Here is a 23,986-nt window from a genome sequence, read left to right as displayed (position 1 = left end):
GCATCTTCTCACAATATTCTGTTCATGCTGTATACAAGCCTGAAAAGAAACAATACCATTTTTTTTTTGCATGTCAAATATCATGGACAGATTTTTGGAAGAGATTCTAAAGTGACTCAGCTTCAGGGGAGATGTAGAGAGGAAATATATTGCTTATTATTACGTGGATACTGCCCTTGGAATAGCCACCTAAAGGAGATTGTATAGTCTCCTAAAGCTTAGATTACCTTCTAGAAACTATAATCAAAGTTCAATACAAATCTTCTATAAAATTAGATATACTTATCCTTTAATCATATACAATAAAATTTTACTTCCAAGGAAGAGAACATATACATTTTTTCTATTCATGTAGACTTCATGAAGATTTATGATAAGCCTAGATATTCTGTGCTATTTTCCCTGAGAAACAATCTCTAAAGGACTAAACAAAATGCTTGTTTCATTATCACTTAAAAGTAAATGAAAAGTTAATATTAAGGATGAAATTTTCCAATTTAAGGACTATTTCAGAGAAATAAGAATAGGCATTTCACAGACACGCAAGGAATTTTTTCAGTTTCTTGTACAACATCACTAAGACAAGGTATTTTTAAAACACCCTTCAAAGCATAAAAAAAAAAAAAACCCTGAGAAGCAAACACTAAATGATTTATATGTAAATGCCTGTATAAAAAATCAGTTGATCTTCCTTTTGTTCATATAAACGTCCTTTTAAAGAGTATTACCCATGTGTGGTCTTTTGTTTTGCTTTGTCTTCTCTTCATGTGAATGGGTGAAAATAGGAGGTGCCTCTCCTCACGCAAATGGGCTCTGAAAGCATTTCCAAAGGAAGAATTCAGCCTGCCTCTCTGCTTCCCCCACCATTCCATTTTGGAACAGATTAATACTCTACCATAAAGATAAAAAGAAAGTGGCATCCTTGAAAGTCAGGGATTAGAGTCTGTTATTTCCACTTTCAGGAAGGGGGGGGGGAAAGGAGTTGGAGCAGAAACGTATGTAGTAAGATTAGAGACAGAATTATGGTTCTAGAACAGAATGACTACAGACACAATAGGACCAGTGTTTTGGGGAAAGGCCTTAAAAACAGAGGGAAAATGAAATTAGAAAGAAATTTAGAAAAGCTATGATATTTGTTTAGAGAGAAAGGTGTGGAAGGCAGTATCCGATGCCCATAAAGTCAGGATTTGTTTTACCATCAAATTGTTTACTCAAAATCCATGTAGCCAGTGTGGAAGAAAAGAATGACTGACATCCTGGAATATCCTGAATGATATGGGGAAAATTAGGGATGCTGTGGTGTAAATATTTCTTCCCTAGTTTGCTTCCTGTGCCATTAAGAGACATTGCAGCAGCTATGGAGGCCCTGTAGAGACCCAGGAATTCAGGCAGTCTTTGTGGAAGGAGTTGGCATTCGTTTCCCCAGGTCAACTTGATAGAGGGAGACATAGCAGATTTGTTCTTTCACTTCTCAAGGCTCCAGAAAGAAAGCGTTGACCCAGAATCCCCCAGAAAGCATCCTTAATTGCATACTGAGAATTTATTACTGGAAATGAGGGAGTCAGAGAAGAAGGAACACAATGATGAGGCCAAGGTCATTGTCTCCAGGACATGTAACAGTGTCAGCAAAGGGATCAATGTGAGATCAACAGTGCTGGCAGGGAGAGCCACAATTAGACTTGCTTTCCTAGCCACTTAGTAAAACACCCTAGGGAAGAAAGACTTCTGGGTATATAAAAAGCAAATTATTTAAATGATTAAATATCAACATAGTCTTTTCAGCAGAATCATGAGCATTTGTACAGTACCTTCTGTATTTTATTTCAAATACTATATCAACTACAATAAATTTCTGTATTACATTCCAACTAGGAGAAATGCTTTCTGGTCTACTAGATTTAAAGCATGTATTCTTTCTGCTCTTGTCAAATGACTGGATGATGTAGATTTCTTATAAGTCATTTAGAGGAATGACCAGCAAATGCTGTTATTCTGAGCAATAATGCACTTTAAATCTGTTTTTATTAGTCTGAGTCTCAGCTACTTCCAAGTACATCATTAATAGTTCCAATCACCCCAGAGTTACTGAAGCTCAAATAACTCATTTATTTACGAAGTATTTTGAGATCTTTTAAGTATGATAAAGTTCCAGGGAAAATTAAGTTCCAGTTTTATCTTCTGAGAATATTTTATATAATTTATTTATAGTGTAGATAGCATGTTATGATTATTTAATGTAGGGAAATTTTTTTTAATAAATAAATTTATTTATTTATTTATTTTTGGCTGCGTTAGATCTTCATTGCTGCTTGTGAGCTTTCTCTAGTTGCCGCGAGTGGGGGCTACTCTTCTCTGTGGTGTGCAGGCTTCTCTCATTGCTGTGGCTTCTCCATAGCTATATAAAAGTATAGGTCCACGCAGAGACTTTTCTAAAACTGCTGCCGTACTGAACCAGAATAGACCAATTCATTAGGGAGTCTTATAAAAACTCCATTCAAATACAGCTCTTTATTTAATAACCACTTCCTCTGACATTCATGAGCATGATAAAAGTAAAGTAAGATTTCCTACTGTTAGAAATAAATATTAACCCTGAAACATGTTTCTTGTCCTTTAGGTAGATTCTGGGGGTATAAGAGATGGTGTAAAAGCTAGGCCAGTGTTATTTATTGATGAATTTATTGAAAAGTGTGTTATTCACAATGTGTATGTTAGCAAACTAAAAACAATTATTTTTTTTAAAGTCTTTATTAAATTTGTTACAATGTTGCTTCCGCTTTATGTTTTGGTTTTTTGGCCATGAGGCATGTGGGATCTGCTCCCCGACCAGGGATCGAACCCGCACCCTCTGCATTGGAAGGTGAAGTCTTAACCACTGGACCTCCAGGGAAGTCCCAACAATTATGTTTTTAATTCAATTTCAGTAGGTTAGGGCATTTCTTTATGTCATATATTTTAAAATGCAAGTGAAGTGCTTGTTCGGAATCTAAAGTATTTTATTTTGTGCAGGGGGCAGGAATGTGAGTTCTGCTCTCTTCACTGTACAGTTGTGGATGCCCAGTGCTCAGAATCAATAAAAAGTGCTAACCTGGTAAAAAGTGAGAGCAACATGCACTTTTGAGAAGAAAGTCTGTTTGCTATAGAATTGTTTCTTCCCCACAGTTTCCCAGACTTCAGATATGACATGAACACACGAAAAATATGTTAATGAGGAAACATATCAGAAAGTTTTTGGTTTACTTTTAACCCATTTATTACATAAATGTGGTCATTCTTCACCTTCTGGGGCTGACAAACACAATTTGGGGGCAATTCTTACCGTAATTGCAGGTCCAGCGAAAGCCAAGCTAAGCAGCATGAGGAATGGAATTGCCTCCTGTGTGGGTTCAATGTATGGCATGCTAAGACTCCGGTCATAGCAGCTGAATCCAGAGTGCACAGGTTTGAAGACATCCGTGAGTTCCAGGAAATACAGGCTAACCACCGATGATGCCAATATAGGCAACTGAGAATGAAGGACATAGGAGATCAATTTATTCTTATACACAGGTCATACATAGAATCAGTGCATCTTGAAATAAGAAACATGTATTTCTCCCTTTCACCGCTCCTCTCTGATCTCAGAATTTAAATCATTCATACTTACTATTGCTTTTGCCTTCAAAATAAAGCTCCAATTCATCCACCTCTGTCACCAGCCTGCTCTGAACCCATGTCATGCCTCCCCTTTGCTCTTGGATTACCTCCTAAATGCTGTTCCATTTTCACGCTTACCCTCCCCACCCCATCTATCCATTTTCAGCCCAGCATTCCAAATATTCTGAAAATGTTTTAGGTCATAACACTCCCCATTTTAAGTACTCCAGTGGTTCCCATTCTACTTGAATAAAATCCAAATGTCACACCATGGAATGCAAGTTTCTGCATGATCTGGCTCTTACTTCAGTTTCTTACATCTTTTTATACCATATATATACTATTTCCCAGCTCCCTACCCACTACAATCCAATGGGACTTCACTTTTGTTTTAATTGAGAAATAATTGACATATATCAACCTAAAACATTATATTAGTTTCAGGTGTACAACATAATGATTCAATATTTGTATATATTGCAAAATGATCACCACAATAAGTTTAGTCAACGTCCATCACTACACATAGCCACAATTTTTTTTCTTATGATGAATGTTTTTAAGATCACTCTCTTAGCAACTTTCAAATATAAATACAATATTATTACCTATAGTCCCCATACTGTATATTACATCCCCAGGACTGATTTGTCTTATAACTGAATATCTGTAACTTTTGACCCCCTTTACCCATTTTCCCCACTGCCCATTCCCCACCTCTGGCAACCACCAATCTGTTCTCTGTAGCTATGAATTCATTTTTTATTGCTGTTGTTGTTTTAGATTCCACATATAAATGAGATCATCCGGTATTTGTCTTTCTCTGGCTGCCTTATTTCACTTAGCATAATGCCCTGAAAGTCCATCCATGTTGTCCTAAATGGCAATATTTCCTTCTTTTTGAGGGCTGGATAATATTCCATTGTATATATGTACCATATTTTCCTTACCTATTCATCCATTGATAGACATTTAGGTTGCATCCATGTCTTGGCTACTGTAAACAATACGATACAGAACATAGTGGGGGCATATATCTTTTCCAGTTGGTGTTTTAGTTTTCTTCAGATAAATACCCAGAAGTGGAATTCCTGGATCACATGGTAGTCCTATTTTCAATATTTTTAAGAACCTTCATACTGTTTTCCACAATGGTTGTAGCAATTTACATTCCCAAACAGTGCACAGTGGTTCCCTTTTCACCACATCCTTGTCAACACTTGTTATTTCTTGTCTTTTTGATGATAGCCGTTCTAACAGGTGTGAGGTGGTATCTCATTGTGGTTTTAATTTACATTTCTTCATGATTAGTGATGTTGAGCATCTTTTCATATACCTATTGGCCATCCATATGTGTTCTTTGGAAAATTGTCTATTAAGAGCCTCTGCCCATTTTATAATCAAATTGCTTGGTTTTTGTTTTTGTTTTTTTGGGTTTTGTTTGTTTGTTTTGCTATTAAGTTGTATGAGTTCCTTATAAATACTTTGGACATTAACCCCTTATAAGGTATATGATTTACAGTATTTTGTCCCATTTGGTAGGTTGCCTTTTCATTTTTTGATGGTTTGCTGTGCAGAAGCTTTTTAGTTTGATATAGTCCTATGGTCTTCACTCTTTTTCTGTAACAGTCAAATTCATTTCTACCTAGGGGTTTTTGCATTTGCTGTTTCTTCTTCCTTTTGTGCTCTCCCCCAGGTCTATGTCTGACTGACCTCTCCTCAACCTTTAATGATGACTCCCTGTACTATCTAAGGTAGTCATTGATCCATCTTTCCCTCTAAACCCTTATCATCTTGCTTGATTTCTTCACAACTGAAATTGCCTTGTCAATTTAATACTTCACTTATTTATTTTTCTTCTCCCCCTGTCTCTCACTGAAATACATGCTCCATGAAGTAAGAGTCTGCCAGTGTTATTTATTGTTGGGTCCCCAAGGCATAGCATTGTTCCTGGCACATGGTAGGCAAGCAATACATCATTTAACAATTTAATGAAGCAATAATACTTGTTGATAAATGACTAACTGAATAAACAAATAAATATTAATTCATTACCATAGCTAGACAAGATTTACCAGATTTAGCAAATGAAAATACAGGTCACTCAATAAGATTAGAATTTCAGGTAAGTAATAAATCATTTTTAGTGTTAGTGTGCCCCATGCAATATTTGGGAGATACTTATGCTAAAAATTATTTGTTGTTTATCTGAAATTCTAATTTTACTGGACACCCTCTAGTTTGTCTGCTAAACCTAAACTAGGCACAATTTACTTTCTAGACTTTGTTTTATGGATTCAGTTACTCATTCCTTCAACCTACAATGTTCCAGGTACTAGGTGCGTCCTCACTATAATATGGCAAACAAGACATGGGCTTGGTCATCAGGATCATAAGCTTAGTAAGACACCTGCTCTCGGCTAGAGAAAAAGTACTGCAAATATATTGTTGATGCTAGTCCTTTCAGAATCTGAAGATGCAGATTTCTGTAACGCTGAAAAAATTATCTAGTTTAAGGCTTTGTTGCTTGTGGAGGAAACAATATTTATTTAACAAAACAGAGCAAGTTTTGATAAAAATATTATTGACCATCCATGATTTCTGGTCATTTGGTTTAAAAAATAAACAAATTTACAAGGCAGCATTATGCCTTCTATTCCCAAGAGGTTTTTCTTTGAGGTGAGAATTCGTTTTATTGGAAAAATTAATGATGTATGAAGATTAATCTGGCACTTTCTGGTTTTCAGATGGATGCTTTCCAATAAAGAGAGCAAAAAGCATGTCAAAACACTTACATTTTTCTTACTAGAATCCATGATCATTTGACCACTCTGAATATCTGGTCATTCCTCCTCACCACTTCCCTCTCCTGTAAGGAATAGTAGCTTCCAGTCTTGACCAATAAATCAATACTTCATGGTTCATGTGAACAATTCATATTTTCCATTTAAATCCACTTAAATATATTTTAGTTTTAATTTAACAACTACTTCAAATAGCACTTAATGTGCCAGACAATTTTCTGTTTTAGAAATTTTAATTAATTTTATTAATTGATATTAACTCATTTAACTAAAAACTTTCTATTACGACATAAGTGCTACTATTATCCACACTTTGCAGGTAGAGAAGCCCAGTCTCCTCTAGCAAGTGGCAGAGATTGGATTTTGAAGCCATGAATTGTAACCTCTACTTAACAACTACTCTATGCTTCCCTTCCAAAAATGGGAGTAGAGCTTTAGGGTAATGAAATACAATTAGCGTCAAAGAATGGGGTACAGTGTAGCCTACAGTTCTGTTTAATGAAGAGTTTCTATTTGCAAATCTGTAGTTAAAAATATGTATCACGTAGCATAAACGTAATCTTCAAAATATGGTTTCAATAAGTTTAGATTAAATTTCCCTCCTTTAATTTGAATGTTAAATATTTAACCAGATTTGATGATCTACATTCTTTCCTTGATGCCATTAGTTCATATTTTAGGTCTTCTACATAAGAAATCACCCAGATAACATCTGATTACCTCATTTTTAAATGTTCATGCCCTGGTAAAGTGAGTTTGATGCCTTCTATAGAAAGGTGAACAAAACTTTATCAATTTGGTAAATCTAAAAATTAAGTAAATCTTCCCTATTAAGGACATTCTTCACCATTGAATTTTGTGGATTACTTCAGAATCTGCTCAAATGTGCCAATGAAGATATTACATAGCCATGGAATTAATGTGCTATTCCGTGTGTGTGTGTGTGGGTGTGTGTGTGTGTAAATGGGGAGAGACACTCAGAATTCTACATACTGTAGTGAATCCAGTGGGGCCATATGGTTTTCAAGTCACCTAGGAGGTTCTTTGAAAATAAGCTCTTCTGTTCACTACCAGTGTGACCTTGGAAATGGTTTTCTTAAACCTGTTTTCTTATCTATGAAACAGATACATTGCTAGTACCCATCATCACAGGCAGTTTAAAGGATTAAATGAAGTATTACAAGTCATATTCAACAATACCTGGAGTGAAGACTAGTTTGTAAATGTTAGTGTTATTGTTGCTGTTATAACTATTAACAATAATATACTCATCAGATGTCACCTTTTTCACTTGCCTTACTTGGTGATCCTTTTTGAGAGTAATTTCCTCTTTCTTAATTCCCCAGTACTTCTTTTTATGAAATTTCTATCACTGTTCTTTATTATAGTTGTCTGGTATAAATTAGTTATAGCTTTTGTCCTGCTTCCCAAATGAAAATCTCCTTAAGATAGAGACCTAACCTTACTCGTTTTAATATTTAAACTAGTAATACACATCATAGTGTCTTTCAAATATATATGTATACATACAATAAATTAATATGAGAGAAAATATGTCCTTCATTAATATTATGTATTTTAGTCCTTTCAGACATTAGCCTTCTTGACACTGCCAATTTTTCCAGTTTTTTATCCATATATTTTTCTATCCATATATTAATATTTTTTATAGTTCTATTGAAACATGTTTCAAGACCTTCTTCTGTCTTCAAAATAAGAATCATATTTTTCTTCCCTTTTGATATTTGTTTCTCTGACTTTTTTAAAAAAGTATCTTTTATTCTTTGTCTTTTACATCAATTTTGGTTTTTAAGAAAGAGGGATTTGAACAAAATGTTTATAATATTTGGGGAAAAAGTAATTTTAGACATTGTTTTCCTACACTGTATTTTACTACTGGTCAGTGTGATGGATTAAATGACAATGTTTCCTTCAAACATCCTTGTCTTTCAAAGGTATCTTTTATCTTTTGAGGTACTCAACGACAACTTTCTTTTGAATGTAAGAAATTTAACAGACGGCGTGTGCTAGCTTTGGCATAGATATAGAAATGATATATATGTGATAAAATCATCTTTTGATTGCATTTAAAATGAGATTTAAAAAGAGATTTTAAAAGGTCTATATAGTCAGGAATTAGGAATTTTATTCTCTAGTTATGTTGTAGCCAAGAAAATAGTGTGAACAATGCTACTTTTATGCAGCAATACAGAGAAGGGAAATTATCTGAAGATTAGGAAAACAGTTTTCAACAAGAAAAGATTTATTCTTATAATGATCTCTGCTAAGGAACTTGTGAGTAAAAATAATAGAGCAATTTTTAAAGAGAAAAGTATAACAGTTTTAGAGAACAGGGCAAACGAAATGTGTTTCAAAAGACGGCATTTGCTAGATAATATTGATTTTTCTGATGCCAGTTTGAAAAAGACAAATACAAGGTATATATCAATGTTAGTGAAACATTTTATGGACTCTATCATGACATTTTATCTAAGTCATATAGCTTACTTGCTTTTAGCATCTTGATAATAACAAACTTCTACTTCTCATTCAGGTAGTTCACTTGCTCTTAGCCTACAGACATGTCAATTCCATTCTTCTCCTTTTTCATAGCCATGGTAAATTCAGAGTCGTCTGAGACACTCATAAACTGGTGGGATCATAGTCACAGAGGATCAATTACCATATATGATATTCATGGCTCATTTACTTATTCAATCAACAAATATCTATTGAAACCTACTAGTTCTAGGAGTTGTTCTACATTCTGGGAATACAGCTATGATAAAACTCCAAGTCCTTATTCTGATGAAGATTTCATTCTTGCTGAAGAAGGCAGATAAAAAATTAAAAATTATAATACTAGAAAGAACATATATTACAAAGATGATAAAACAGGGGGCTGTGGTAATTGAGTGCCTGGATTGCTATTTTAGATCAAGAAAGGCCTACTTAATAGGAATCATTTAAACAGAGACTTGAGTGGGCAAGAATGAACTAACCATATAAAAACCAGGTAAGAGGCACAGTCAAAAGGGAGCAGTGATATAAGATGAAGTCAGAGAGATGGATTTGGGACCAGACTTTGCAGAGAATTGAAGGCCATGGCAGAATTAGTGTTTTATTCATTCAAAGTACGTTTGGAAGTAACTTTGGAGAGTTTAAGCAGAGGTGCAGTAAGACTTGAAATATATTTTACAAAGATCACTCTGGCAGTTGGGTTGAGAATGATTGTGATGGGTCAAAGATAGAAGCAGGGTAAAAATTAGAAGGCTCTTCAAAACCGAACAAATACTTAACTAGTGCCTGGTATGTGCTAGGCACTGCCCTAAGGGTGAAGAATATAATGGTAAACAAAATAGAGAAAACTCCCTGCACTCGTGGCGTTTACCTGCTAGTGGATGCTTGGCAATTGCAGCAATCCAGGCAAGAGATGATGGCAGGTTTTACTAGGATGTAGAGAAGTTTGCAGATTCTGGATATAACTTTGGAGAGAAAAAGACCGGACTTCTTGATGAGCTGGATATTGAAGAAAAACCAGTAAAGGTTGATTTCAAGGATTTGGGGCTTGAGCATTTGGGCTGGGGGTGTCATTTACTGGCATGGGGAAGGCTGGGAGAAGCTTCAGTAGGAGGAATCTAAGGTTTTGTTTTGGAAATAGGAAAACTGAGATGCCTCTTAGTTATCAAAATGTCAAAAAGAGAGTAAGATGCCAATCTTGGACTACAGAGAGCCCAAGGCTGCAGGTTGAGAGTCACTGATACATGATGATTTAAATAACATCATTGATACATGATGATTTAAATAACATCATTGATGTATGATGATTAAAATAATATCACCTTTACTTTTGAAGAACAACACTTGCACAGGAAACTTCAAAGTTAAATTAACTTGGTTTTGATATGACTAATGTCACAAGAACCAAAGAATATAATTGTGTATCTTCATACTACTCATATCCAAGAGATAACCTAAGAGAAAAAGAATGTTTTTTATATTAATAACAAATTTTAAATGGGAGGCTTGGAATCAATTCTGACAAGTATCCCCAAGTCATATAAAATGTGAACTTTAAAACATAAATGCATTATATTCAAATGAAATTAAAACAGGAAGAAATATTAGCAGATCAAAGTAATTTTATTAAAGCTGGTGGCTGATAAGCATGTTGTCATAGGTCAACACACACAGTGATGACAGAATTTTCCATTTCCTACAGTACCATCTTTAATGACATTCCTTAGCATTTGTGCCTTGTAGCTAATACAGATAAATGTTTCCTTTAAACGTTGACGATAATAATAACTAATAATACAGTATAGGGCTTTGTGGTTTATAAAACCACTTCACCATAATTGTAGCATATTTAGGTTAACAATATAGATTATACAAAGCACACTAACACTTGTAGGGTCATTAAGAGTAGGTCAGAATGAGTCTATTACATTATTCAAGGTCTAAAAATCTAGTTTTCACAAATAGAATGGATGTGGCTTATATGACATGCATAGATACCAATTAAAACAGGGCAGTGTAATTGAGGAAAATCAACGCTGGCCTCAGAACCAGCAAAACCCAGTTTCTCCCCTCATTTATTCCACTAGCTTCTGGGATTTGGAGCAAGTCACTTAACCTTCCTGGGTCTTACTTGTCTTCAGTGAAATGAGGGGCTTTTTACATTGCCATTTAGTTCTAGAAGTCTCCATGTGCTGTCATGATGTAAAAACCATTCCTGACATTTCTTTGACAGTCTCACTACCATATATAATGTATTAGATTTTTTACCACTATTCTCTCTACAATTTGTTTCATCTTCCACAATGCTTCCAGGCTAGTTTTTCTAGAATCCACATCTAATCATGCCTTTAATAGTGCCCCACTAATTACAAAATAAAGTACAAATTTCCTAGAATGACCTTTCATATTATGCATGATCTTTTGTATTATAACCTCAATCTGCCTTTCTTGTTTAATTTTGCTCTTTACCTCCTCTCCACTGTCTCAGCCCATGAACACCTATGTTCCCATTACACCGATGTTCCAAACAGACATGTTCTAGTCTCTGCTTTACATTTTCACTTTTGTTTCCCATAAAAACTGTCCTCATAAAAGGTAAGATCACATAGTTTTTTCTCCCTGAAACCTTCCCCATGCTCTCCATTCAGAACTGAAGATTCTGCCTCATGGACTCCATATATATCTTTATTGTAAGACCCTGTTAGTCTGCCTTGAATTGTAGTTATCTGTATATTACCAGCCCTTCTCTTAAGATCCGATACTGCAAAGTGAGGCCTTTGTAATTCACAGAGTGCTGTGAAAATTTTGGGTGTCCAGAAAATATTTGCTGAATTTAATTGAGAGAAATCAGGACATTACTATTAAATAAACAGAAAACATGGACAATTTCTTAATCATACATAGGAAGTGTTGAGGACTTAGGTGCCAGAGACAGTGCTAAGTTATATAATAGATTGCTGCATTCAATCTACACCTTATAAACCGTCTATTGTTATCCGTAATTTACACACGAGAAAACTGAGACAGAGATAGGTCACATAAATTGGCCAGTGGTCACAAAGCTGGCGAGTGGGAGCACCCAGATTCCTACCCAGCTGCCTAAGTCCAGGAAACATGCTCTAAACTGCTTTGCTCACGGGTCTCAAAACGGCTTCCCTCTCGACATTGCTACAATGGTTGCAATTCCCAAATGGGAAGAGGGCTTGCAGAGGGTGCGCGCAGTTTGAAAACAGTCTCCCTTGCTCTTAACTCTTAAATACTCTTATTCAACAGTTTCTCTGAGGATTTCCTATTAAATTTTCCTATGAAAATTGCTCCTTTTGTGCGAATCTAATATCTCCCCTTTCTAGAGGTCATTTCACTTTGTTACTGAAAGAATTTATTGACCACCTCCTCTTACATGAAAAGACAAGAACATTTATTGACTTCTTCTTTAGCCATTTCCCCATAAATTATCTCATTTAATACTCACAACCTCCCTGGGAATTTTAAGATACATTTTAACATGAAGGCCCTGCTCCAGATAAGGTAAACAGCATGCCTGGCTTACAGCAGTTGGAACCTGATCCGTTAAATTCCTGGAAGCATGAGTCCCACCACACCCTGCTGCCCCTTTGGTGCATTTCACCATTGCCATCTGGCACTAGTCTGGGGCGTTTCAGGAAAACCTAGCCCCAGGCTTCAGGGGAAATGCCAATTTAAAGGACAGAAGTGAGAGACAGCCATGTGTACAAGGGGTTTAGTGGCCCCAAGAGCGAAGGGGTGGCAGGCACTTTCAAATCATGTTCTTAATTTTATGGTATTCCAAGGTCTTGAATGTTCTTTCCCGTGCAGTTTTCTCCAATGTTAGTTTAATTGTTTTGGTAATACCTCAAGAAACTTTAATTATACCTTGGATGTGGTCTGCTTTCATCTTCACTCCTGTTTTCCCTAGGGAATGACTTCTAATATAAAATATCAGGAACTGGGCACATTTCAAGCTCCAGATGCTTTCCTGTCGTGTTTCCTTTGGATCGCTTTCTCTAACTGCACAGAGATGGCCCGACGAATGCCTCTGTCATAGCAACTGTCATATGGGATGACAGTTGCTCCTTCACCTTTCTCTCTTATTCAATGAAAAGACCCTTGGGAACAGAGAAATTGTCTCTTTCACTTCTCTATCCCCAGGGCCTTATATTAGGCAGGACCTGACATACTGGGTACCCTCAAGGTACCAAATTAATGCATGTATGGATGATGATTTGAACAGAACTGTTTACGCAGTTCTCATAGTGTAGTTAACATGATGAAAGAAAAACCCCAAGTTAAAAGATCCTTGTTTACTTCTACCATAGAAAATGCGCCTACTGTGAATTTCTAGAATTCTAATAATTTTTCTTAACATTAAAGAACACAAAAATTTCAAATTGAGTCCTCCAAATAGCAACGGTAATTAATAGGGAAGAGAGAACAGATCTAACATATATGTTAGGTTTAATGGGAAAAATGTGTTCTATGTCTTTATGCCCAAATATAAATTACATCTTTACAGCTCTAAAAAGACTAATTACAATCACTCAATGATCTAACAGTAAAGTTTAAAATAATGGTATGTGGTTGTTTTATTACCTGAATATTGATCTAGCATTAGGCTTGGAGTAGTAAGCTCTGTAGTCCCAGCTTTAACCTCAGGTCCTGATTTGCTCCTCTTACATAATTAGACACAAGTACTATGTGTATTGTCTTGGAAAGCATTTTGTTCTTTACACCTAATTAGAGATTAAGACCTGAGGCTGGGGACTTGTATTTCAATTCTTAAAAGTAATTGCTTTGAAATCTTTCCTTACAGCTGTAATTTCTTTACCCTTAGAACATATACCTGTCTTTTAAAAACATGGGTACGAATCACAATTTAATGCTACTAATATGTGCCAGGTACCATTTAAAGTTCATACTTTTACATTTCTGAACTCATCCAATCTCCACAATACCCCTTTGATAAAGGTACTGTTATTATCCCCATCTTACAGAAGAAGCAACTGAAACATGGAAAAATTACATGGTTTGTGAAAGATCATACAGTTTATTAGCTAGATTATAAACTCAAGAAACCTGAGTTCACGTTTATAGTCATTATACCTACTACCTCTTGCTAAAAATTTTTAACACTGACCTTACCTTCCCAAAGGCATTGAGAAATAGCAGAAAATAATATAATGTACATTTTCTTTATATACTGTGAATGTCACCTGACAACTTTCACTATTTTCACTATTAGTGGGATTACTTTATTTATATAGAAAAAGCAAACATATTTTGACCTGAACAGTCTTATAAAAGAATACGTAGTACCTTTGAGGTCCAACATATATTTCTTAATACCAAACAAAATAGGAGTTAAGGAAAAGAAATATTGTCATTGTAATAATGCCAGAGAAATGAAATTAACCAAAAATTCTGTATTTGAGATATGGAATAAGAGGAACAAATTTATTTTGAGATCTAATGTGATAATCTTACATACACATAAATTAGTGAATTAAAGACATCAATATTTTTAAGTTACTTTTTTTGAGTTGTTTACTAAATTCAGGTATCAAGTTTATCCTTAAACCATTTTATTTAAGCACCGTAAGAGTTTATATTTTCTCTTATGTAATAATTAGTTTATCTAACAAACATTTATTGAGTGTATACTCTGTGCCTGATATATTTCATTTGATCCATAAATTATCCAGAGAAGAATTTCTAATCTACTTTCAGAGATGAGAATTTAACAATGTATCATGAATCACTCTCTTTTTCCAAGCTTGTCTCCTACATACTTAGATCATACTTAAATGCACATTATGAGCCCACCTTCAAGACTAACGGTTTTCCAAGGCGGCTTAAGACCTTATTTACTTGAACGTATCTGTGAAAGGGATTGATGAATATAGGAGATATTGAAGAGGGGCTCTTAATGTGGGATATTAAGAACTTTTATTTTCCAACAACTTAAGGCTGTGATTAAATTAAGTATAATTGTACTATGTTTCATTGTGAGATGCATCAAAAAGTCATGAACCAATATATAAAACAAATACAATATAATATGGGATACAACTATATCTGACAAAGAAGCACATTTTATTACTAAAAAAAAAAGTTATCGTTTGTTCCACCATAGCCACAAAAAAATTGTCTTCACTGGCATGTATACGTTATGTAACTAAAATAATTTTCTATGAAAATTAAAACTATAAGTCCTTTGTTTAAGTGATGCCTCTCTTTGAAGTCTCAAAACTCAACTAATCCATAGGTATGCTCTAGATCATAAAATGAGCATAAATATTATGAAGAAATGAGGCTCACAGACCTCGGAGATTGATTTAATCTTAACCTTCATCACCACTTATTTTATAGATAAAAATGTCTCCACTGGCTAAGAAAAGTTAAGGAAAAATTTATGTTTATAACTGTCAGTCTTGTTTTACTCCATCCATTCAGGCAAACTTCATTGAAATCCTACTATAGATTAGGAAGTATGCCAGTAATGATTCCATAGTATTTCCATTAATTTAACCAAAAGGTACATAATAAGCAATACATAAATATTTATTCAATGACTAAATGAATTTTCATGGAAGTACAAACAGAATACACCCCGGTATTTTACTTTGGCACCCCTGTTTGGAGTGTATTTAATATAAGATTGTTCTGTTTTAGACTATCCATGAAGGCCCAGTTTCTGAAGCATGATTAGAACTTTATTAAATGGCGGTTTTACCGCTAAGGCAATCCTACAGCACAGGCTTTGGTGAGGACATTAAGTTGTAGACAACATATCCACACATATTTCCATGATTCTCACTCCCCAACAAGAGTCCACTAAATGTACTGATACCTTGTTTTCCTTTTCCTGAACACACATTGATTTTAAATACCTGTATTTCCCCTTCTCTTTAACTTATACCTCAATGGTCTAATGTCAGTTTTAGAAGAATGTACAGAAGCCATCTTATGATAGCAAATAAGAAAGCAATTATCCTCCTTTATGTTGATTAACGTAAATGTTTTGTGTTAAAAACAGCTAAACAGTGATGGACCTAAGAGGCAATTGATTCAGTGCCTAATTACTGACAGAAAAACAACTCAACACTAATTGTGTCAAAATTAGCATTTCTGTCCTTGGCTTTCACATTCCAAAATCCACTTAACTGTGAGGAAATGACTCCATTCCATAGTAATCTGGAAGTACATGTCTCAGCTAATTAATTCTAGAAGAAACCAAAGAAAGCTGGGAGATACATAATTAGACATTTCACAGTTTAAATACAAACATTTTGCTCCTCGTGGCCCACAGGGGAGAAGAGCACTGCTTGGGATTTAGGCAAGTTCTTGGACCTTCATGAGTCTCAGTTACTTAATTTGTAAAACAGAGTTAATATCTACTCCTCAGTTAATATCTACTCCTCCTTAATTTGTAAAACAGAGTTAATATCTACTCCTCAGGATCAAATGAATCAATGTATATGAAAAAATTACATTAAACTGTAAAAGAAAATTCAGTTATTTTGTTACTGATGTTGTTAATTGTATCCTCACTCCTTCCAATGTTTCCACTTTCCTTTACTGTCTGTCAGAGACCTCATGTCCAGAGAAGTAATTGTGAAATTATAGGTTGACAATTGGGCAGTGAGAAAGAAAAATATCACTTCCAATTTTATGATTTTTAGCTGTAACCATGCTTTTCAAAGAGCCTAACAATTTAGAAAAGCAGAGGATCCATTGGTAATTGCTTTAACATGTTTAATGCAATGTGGTATTATGAAATACATAAAGGTACTTAGATGGAACTTTCAAACAGCCGGCACAATTTGTTCACGTGTAGAATTAGAATGACCTGTATTGTATTATAATCCAGGGGGAAACCCTCTAATGTAAGAAATTCTACAAATAGTATAATTAGAATCGAGCACTAGAAGTCGGGAGACAGGCTCTATTCTTGTCTGATATTAACCATAGTGTGTTTTTAGGTAACTCAGTTAACCTTTTCAAGCCACAGTTTTCTCATTTGTGATAGGAGAATCAAACGAATGTTGTGATAGGAGAATCAAACCAAATGTTCTGGGAGTATATGATTTTATTAGACAATTCTGTAATAAGACATTTCCTCAATCTTTGTTGTTGTTATTGAGAGCTTGCTTGAGAAATAGCCTGTATGTATACACATACTGGGAGGAAATCCTTGTGATAATATTTGTAACACATTCCTAAAGTAAACAGTAACAACTGGGCCCTAAATGCTTTTTATTTAACAAGTTAACTTAAGACAACTCCAGTGCCTGAAGGAATCTCCATGGCTTGCTCACAGATGCCCATTACCCTCACATGCCCTTCACTCCTATCTTCTATTTTTCTCATGCTTTTTCTCCTAATCCTCCTTGGCCTGGCCTCTCTCTGTTTCTGTTCTCTTAGGAATTCTTTCCTCCACGCTCTGTCATTCTCATAGACATACAGTCTACTTTTCTAAATTTTATTTCAGTTCCAACTCTTCCCTCTCACTCTACCCGGAGCTCCGTGTTCAGTCTTCCTCTGCAGAAGCCTCATGGGTACCATCTGTGCTTTCCCAAAGGAAGCAGCTTTTTAGGTAGACAGTCATTGTTCCATCTACACAGCCATATCAGAATTAAATCAGTTACTCTAGGTGAGAGATAGCATTAACAAAGCCAAGTTCAGTAGCTGAATGAAGAGAAAACTCTATTCCGCAACTCAGACAGAAAGAACCTCAACAAGCATCTTCCACATACATGCCTTCAGATACCACAACGCTAGCCAAGTCACAGCAGAGACAGGTCTCCCCATCCCACTCCCTCATTAAGTTTAGCATTATCATTAGAGTCACGTGTGAGGTGGAGAGGGGGTAATGGTAATGCAGGAGGAGATGGAGATGGACAAGCACCCAAATCGTGGCTCCTTCGCTTAATTGCTGTGTCCCCAGAAAGATATTTAGCTCTTTGAGTTACAATTTGCTGATTTAAAAAAATAAGGATAATAATGCCTTCTCGATATTACCTTAATACAAATAATCCAGTTCTCAGGATTAAAGATAATGTATACAGGGTCTGTCATATAAAGGAGGCTTGAAATTGACTATTCCTTGTTATTATTGTTATCATTATTATTAATATCCCTTTGAGATTGGTAGAAGGCACCCATTTTTTTCCTACTAGAGGAAAGTAGGACAAAGATTGTTATGAGTGATTTGTCCATGAAGACACGGTAAGATAGTGGGGGAGCCTAGGAGTGGTATAGAATTCCCTAACGGCGGGTTCTGTGTTCAATACTTGGTCTCGGTATTTGTGGAAATGTCCTCATTTAGTCTCTCTGAAACTTAGGACTCTATTATCGTCTGTACTTCATTTTTGGTTTTCACCAAAGGACTTTGCACGTCGTGACCCTAAAAGAGGAGGAAAGATTTGTCAGCTCATCTCTGTTGGTGGGTTTGGACTACTTCTTTGAGGGGACTATCTATGCCATCTAGAAAAGGGAAAAGACCTGCAGCTACTATTTTGGTACATGCAATGCAGAAATGTTGTCATTTTGTGCTTCTTACTGATGCTAAAGTTTATGTAAAAGGAAATCAGCTAGCTATACTTCCCAGCAAGATCATATGAGTTATATAATTTTCACATAGATCTTGAGCTAAAACAGAAATCTTGCGAATTAATGTTTGCTACAATTAAGATACAGTGGGGACTTTCCTGGTGGCGCAGTGGTTAAGACTCCGTACTCCCAGTGCAGGGGGCCCAAGTTCGATCCCTGGTCAGGGAACTAGATCCCACATGCCACAGCTAAGAGTTCACATGCCACAACTAAGACCTGGTGCAACCAACAAAACAAATAAATAAATATTTTTTTAAAAAAAGGTACAGTGGACACTTTCCAGTGGGAAAAAAATAAAAAACATATTAAGGTCTGTCAAGACACCATAATGTCTAGGCATGACGTTCAGACTGAACTAACCAGGGTATCTTTGCTCAAACAAAGGCTTTTTGAACTTCTTCAGGCAGGATGGTAACAGAGAAATGATGGATTTTACTCCTGAACACAATGTCTAGTTTACTGACCCTAAACTGTAGTAATTAACCTGCATGAACAAAATCCTGAAACATATCCATTGTTAAGTACAATATTCAAATTAGTGAAAACTTTCTGTATAATTTCAAGTCTGTCGTGTTTAAAATATTTTGAATCTGTAATACTTCAGGTACAGTTATTTTACACTCAGTGGAGAGAGGCTATTCTTACTCCCTCTGTGTTTGTGCATGTGTGTATGTGTGTGTGTGTGTGTGTGTGTGTGTGTGTGTGTGCGCGTGCACGTGCATGTGTGTATGTGTATGAAAAACAAGAAATTTCAAACTATCTGCATCTATAGCTCTATAAAAATACTTTGCATATAGGTCAAACACTGCTCGTTTACCTCCATAAAGTAAACATTAGATTAGTAATAAAAATGTATGCCATAAAGCAGAATGTTTAAACGAGAAGAATCTTTTTCCCATTTATTTATTAAGAACTTGTATCTTTTTGGTTTAAAGAGTAATTCATCATTTGTTTGTATTACATACTGAGTCAATGTGAACCCATATCTTGGAACAGGATGACTAATGAGAACGAAACTGTGAGTTTGAGCACAGGTGGCACCATTGTAACGCTTGGCATAAAGGAAATGCATTAGGCACACAGACAACCAGCCTTCTCACGTATAATATTGGGTTAGTAAGCTGAAAGACCTTTTACTAATTCTAGGCGTGCTGCCGGGTGCAATTGCACTGTAAGTGATACAGCCATCACTTGGAGAGTGTTTTGGAACTTTAAAGGCAAGAGAAACCTTTTCTTCAGTGGAATGTTCCTTTTAATTTGCTTTCTGTTCAACCTGATAAAGCTTTGGATATGCTTGTTTGAGAGTTCCTTTCATAATTTGACTTTTCTTTTCCCACATCGAACAATGCAAAACTGAATTGTCAAACTTGTTCATAAAGTGAGGTACCATCTTGGAAATCACGGCGTGTTTTCAAGTCACCATGTAATATTGATATATTTAATTACTGTCAACCATAAACCCCTTTATCAGCATAAACAATTGGCAGCATAAACCAAAGATGTAAGAAAAAATTAGTTCTATCCATTAACTTAACGTTTGTTTAACATCAAGTTTGGTGGTCAGCTGAGACATGATCACTTGATTTTAGTGACTGAACACCTTGGCATATATATAGGATATCATCTCTATACCCTGACACCATGCAAAAGAAACTGATACATCCTGAGTGCCTACTCTAGCTCAGGTATGATAAATGGTATCTTTCATGCTTTAACCTCATAATATAGTCTAAGATATATGGTTACTATAATTTCTATCATATATGAATACATATATTTATATTACTTCATATAATTTCTATTACATACGTAGAAACTGAGGATGAGAGAAGTAACTTGGCCAGAATTATCCAAGTAGTATGTGGCATAGGTGGTATATGAACCGGGTCAATCTGTCTGTAAGGCCCAGGTTTTTCTGCCACAATTCAGTCTAACTTGACTTTAGCCTCTTCTGGTTGGAATGAAAGTTGCTCCTCAGTTTCCTAGTTAGTTTCTTCATATTTCATGCCTATCATGAATAGCAATTTGAAACAGCCTGAACTGCTTGAAGAAAGGCAAAGTTTAAACTGTCCATGGTGTCACTGACTTGAGACCCAGAGACTGTTTTCTTCTCTAAACTTTCTTTAGAGCATCTTCTGTTACAGAGAAACTTTATTTGGGATGGTAGAAAGATGTGTTAGTCTTTTCCTGTATTATTTCTGACTTTGGTAATATGTTAAGAAAGGCCTTTCTCACTGTAAAATCTAAAAATATACTTCTATGTTATTATTATTATTTAGTTTTTTAACTGTTTCTTAAAAATCTATATCATTGGTCTGTCCAGAATTTATTTTTGTATGGTATATGGTAGGAACCTAACTTAATTCTTAGGTCCTATTTTCTCCTCAAATTCTGGTCCTTTTTGCCTCTTTTTGTTCCTTAAATTATTGTCTGAAGTAACAGAAAAGGCTTGAAATATGTTCTTTGGGCCGATATGTGATGAAAGATTCACTCATGTTTCACTTTTCCATTTTAATTACAAAGGTCTAGGGAAACTATGTTGGAAGCAAAGTGCCATTACCCTAGAGCACTTTACTGACATGTTAATTCATGCTATATTTATTCATCCTCCAAAGCAGCTACAAAGCTCATTCTCACTGGCCTCAAAATGAGTCTATCCAAAGGAGTTCAGTAGTGCATTCTGTCAACCCCTTAAATAATTGGTGTACTAATGTCTTCCCCCATTTTCTGGAGGCTCTTTAGTGGTTCATCATGCATTTAAGTTTCAGAGAGATCATATTGCAATCCAATTTCGTGGCTCTCCCTTTGAAATCTGTTACCCCCAAGACATAATGTCATAAATGTGCATTGAAACTCCATGAACTGTCCTCAAGTAATTGTTCTATAGCTTGCCCTGCTAAGGAATTTGTAGAGGGTATCTGAATGGGTCAAAGTGAAGGTAATGATTTTGGGCTATTTCCACTCATGGAAAAGAATTAACATTTGTGAGATGTTTGCTCCTACAGACACATTTCAAATGCATTATGAGGCATTTTTACTTTTAAAATTTTAGATCAAAAATAATGTACTCCTGTTAAAGGTACCTCAAAAGTGCACACATAGATTCTTTTAAGGCACATCCTTAATTCTCTGGTTTGCGTCCTCTTTCATGAAAGTATTTTCCTCGAAGCCATACAGCTGCAATCCAAATGTGGTCAGCTTCTAGCTGACCTCAGGTGCTCCGTCCTGGAGGCAGAAGCCAGGAATTAACTGATGTCTCCTAGACAGATGTAATAGATCCAGACGTGAATCAAAGTGCTTTTGGACAAAACCACAGTGGATTAGCAATGCGACAAGTGGCCTGACAGGATTTAACTTCAAGGCAGGGATCCTATCTCTCTATTCCTTTACCCCTTTCACCATGGAATCTTCTGTGCCCACATTTTTTTCTCGATAAAACTCTTCGTTAGCTTTCAACAAAATTATCTAAACCATGGCCTCAAAATCCCTTGTGAAAAGAGGAAGGGCAAAAAAAAAAATGAATCAATTAATTACTTTAAATAAACAGGTCAATTTTTTTCCTTCTTTTCTATGGGTCATGGATGAAGGAGTCACCCATCATTTCTCTGAGACTTATGCAAATCACGTACATCTTTCTTAACACTGAAACCATTTTTAAAATTTGTGAGACCTAAGAGAAACTTGCACATATACTGCTATCTATAAAAACAATCTGACAATGTCTCTTCTCCCAAGTTTCAAGACAGTGACTATCCCTCAACACAGATAAGCCTCACAATCATCAAATACAGAATCTACTATCTACTAGCTAGTACTTGGACATGCTAAACCTCCATATTTGGCTGAAAAGACAGCCAAGGAAGGATATTTATAATTCAGCAACAGTCTTGTAATTCTCTATGCAATCCAGGCTCTCATTACACAGAATATAGTTTTATCCTTAAAACCATATGATTTCACTAAACCTATCCAATACATCTCTTCTCTACCTATGATTTAATAAACCTCTTGCTTAAAAATGTCTTCCTAATGCAACGGACCACAGTGCATGGAATCACCGTACCTGTCAATCTTTATAACCCTCCCATAAATTTTTCCTTCTTAAATGCTGCATTTTGGTAAGTTAGCGGTTCATTTATGAATACATCTGCATGTTAACTGCTTATCTGTAATACTGCTCAGCACCGAATAAATGCACACGTACAAATCATGTAAAATCAGATGATGTCACTTATTTTAAAAATATTATACATACATACATATACATATGTATACATATACATCTATTTGTGTATATGCATATAATTTTTGTTAACCATGGAAAAGGACCAACCGATTGATGCCTAGAGATGTGGACCCAATTTTAGAAGCTGATGTGAGCACCGTAGTAATTTTAATAGGGGTAGGGCTTTTGGGGTTTTTGTGTGTGTGTAATAAAGCAGTCAATATTCCTAATCCTACGTAAACATCCCCAGCCCCCATACACCCCGGGCATGGCTGTGTGTATTTGAATTCCTATAGAAAGCTCACAGAGTTCTAGATACGTAGTCGCAGGTTGAGGACACAAATCCCGAAATATCGGTATCATGGCCCCTCTGGGCCACGGACGACGCTGTGCACCCAGGCGGTCCAGGAGGGCCAGGGAACTAGCCCCACGCTCACTCACACAGGTATCTCCCGTCTGCAGGCCACCTGGCAGTGGCATCGCTAGTGCTAATCACCCCTGGCTGGCGGGCACTCACAGGCACACTCGGGGGAGCGCCCGAGAAACCTGGGGGAAGGGGGAGCGTGGGGCATTTAGGGGTAGCAGCGCGCACCCAGGCACGGGCTCCGCGCCTCCAACACCGTCCGGGACCCGAACTGGCTCCGGAGTCACCCGGAGGATCTGCATTATGCCAAGGCGCTGGGCCAACTCACCTCCACGAAATAAAAGCAGGGCAGGAGGGTCACGCTGTCCTTGATCACTTTGCCCTTTGGCCTCTCCTTCGCCGACATCCCTGCCGCCTGCCCGGGTCTGCGTTTTCCCCGGGGCGAGGTGTGCACAGCGCAGCCGAGGCGAGATGCCTCCTCCAGCCGCAAGCGCCCGGCGCCGCTGATGTCACATTCCCCGCGGGCACCGCTGGAGCCAGCGCGGTGCCGGCAGAGCCCCCGCCTCTCCCCGCCCCTCTTTGCAGCAACCCAGCGGCTCCTAGAGACAGCAGGTCCTCTGCCTCCCCTACTCTGGCTCCCACCCCCGGTTTTTCTCGGCGGAGACGTCCAGCTCCTTCCTCCAAGCTGTTGCTGCAATGGCTTCCCCTCCCCGCCCCCCTCCCTCTGCTCTCCACCGCCCTGGCGAGGCTTCGCGGCGGTCGGGGCTTGACGTCAAGAATCGGAAAAGAGGGACGCACCCCTGGATTCTG

The 23,986-nt window shown here is 36.6% G+C and overlaps 1 protein-coding gene across 1 annotated transcript in view; it reads right to left on the bottom strand.

Annotated features, from left to right (window-relative positions):
* Positions 1–23,691, bottom strand: part of PLPPR4 (phospholipid phosphatase related 4) — a 35,093-nt gene extending 11,402 nt beyond the window's left edge. Inside the window, exons 1-2 of the mRNA XM_068538078.1 lie at positions 23,505–23,691; positions 3,320–3,505 (exon numbers count right to left, since the gene is read on the bottom strand). Of these exons, the coding sequence (XP_068394179.1) occupies positions 3,320–3,505; positions 23,505–23,582 (264 nt within the window). The 5' untranslated portion in view covers positions 23,583–23,691. The remainder of the gene's footprint in view (positions 1–3,319; positions 3,506–23,504) is intronic.
* Positions 23,692–23,986: the final 295 nt, after the last annotated feature.

This window comes from Eschrichtius robustus, chromosome 3, assembly GCF_028021215.1.
Source record: "Eschrichtius robustus isolate mEscRob2 chromosome 3, mEscRob2.pri, whole genome shotgun sequence".
Taxonomy (NCBI): domain Eukaryota; kingdom Metazoa; phylum Chordata; class Mammalia; order Artiodactyla; family Eschrichtiidae; genus Eschrichtius; species Eschrichtius robustus.
This window is presented reverse-complemented; position numbering and strand designations above follow the sequence as displayed.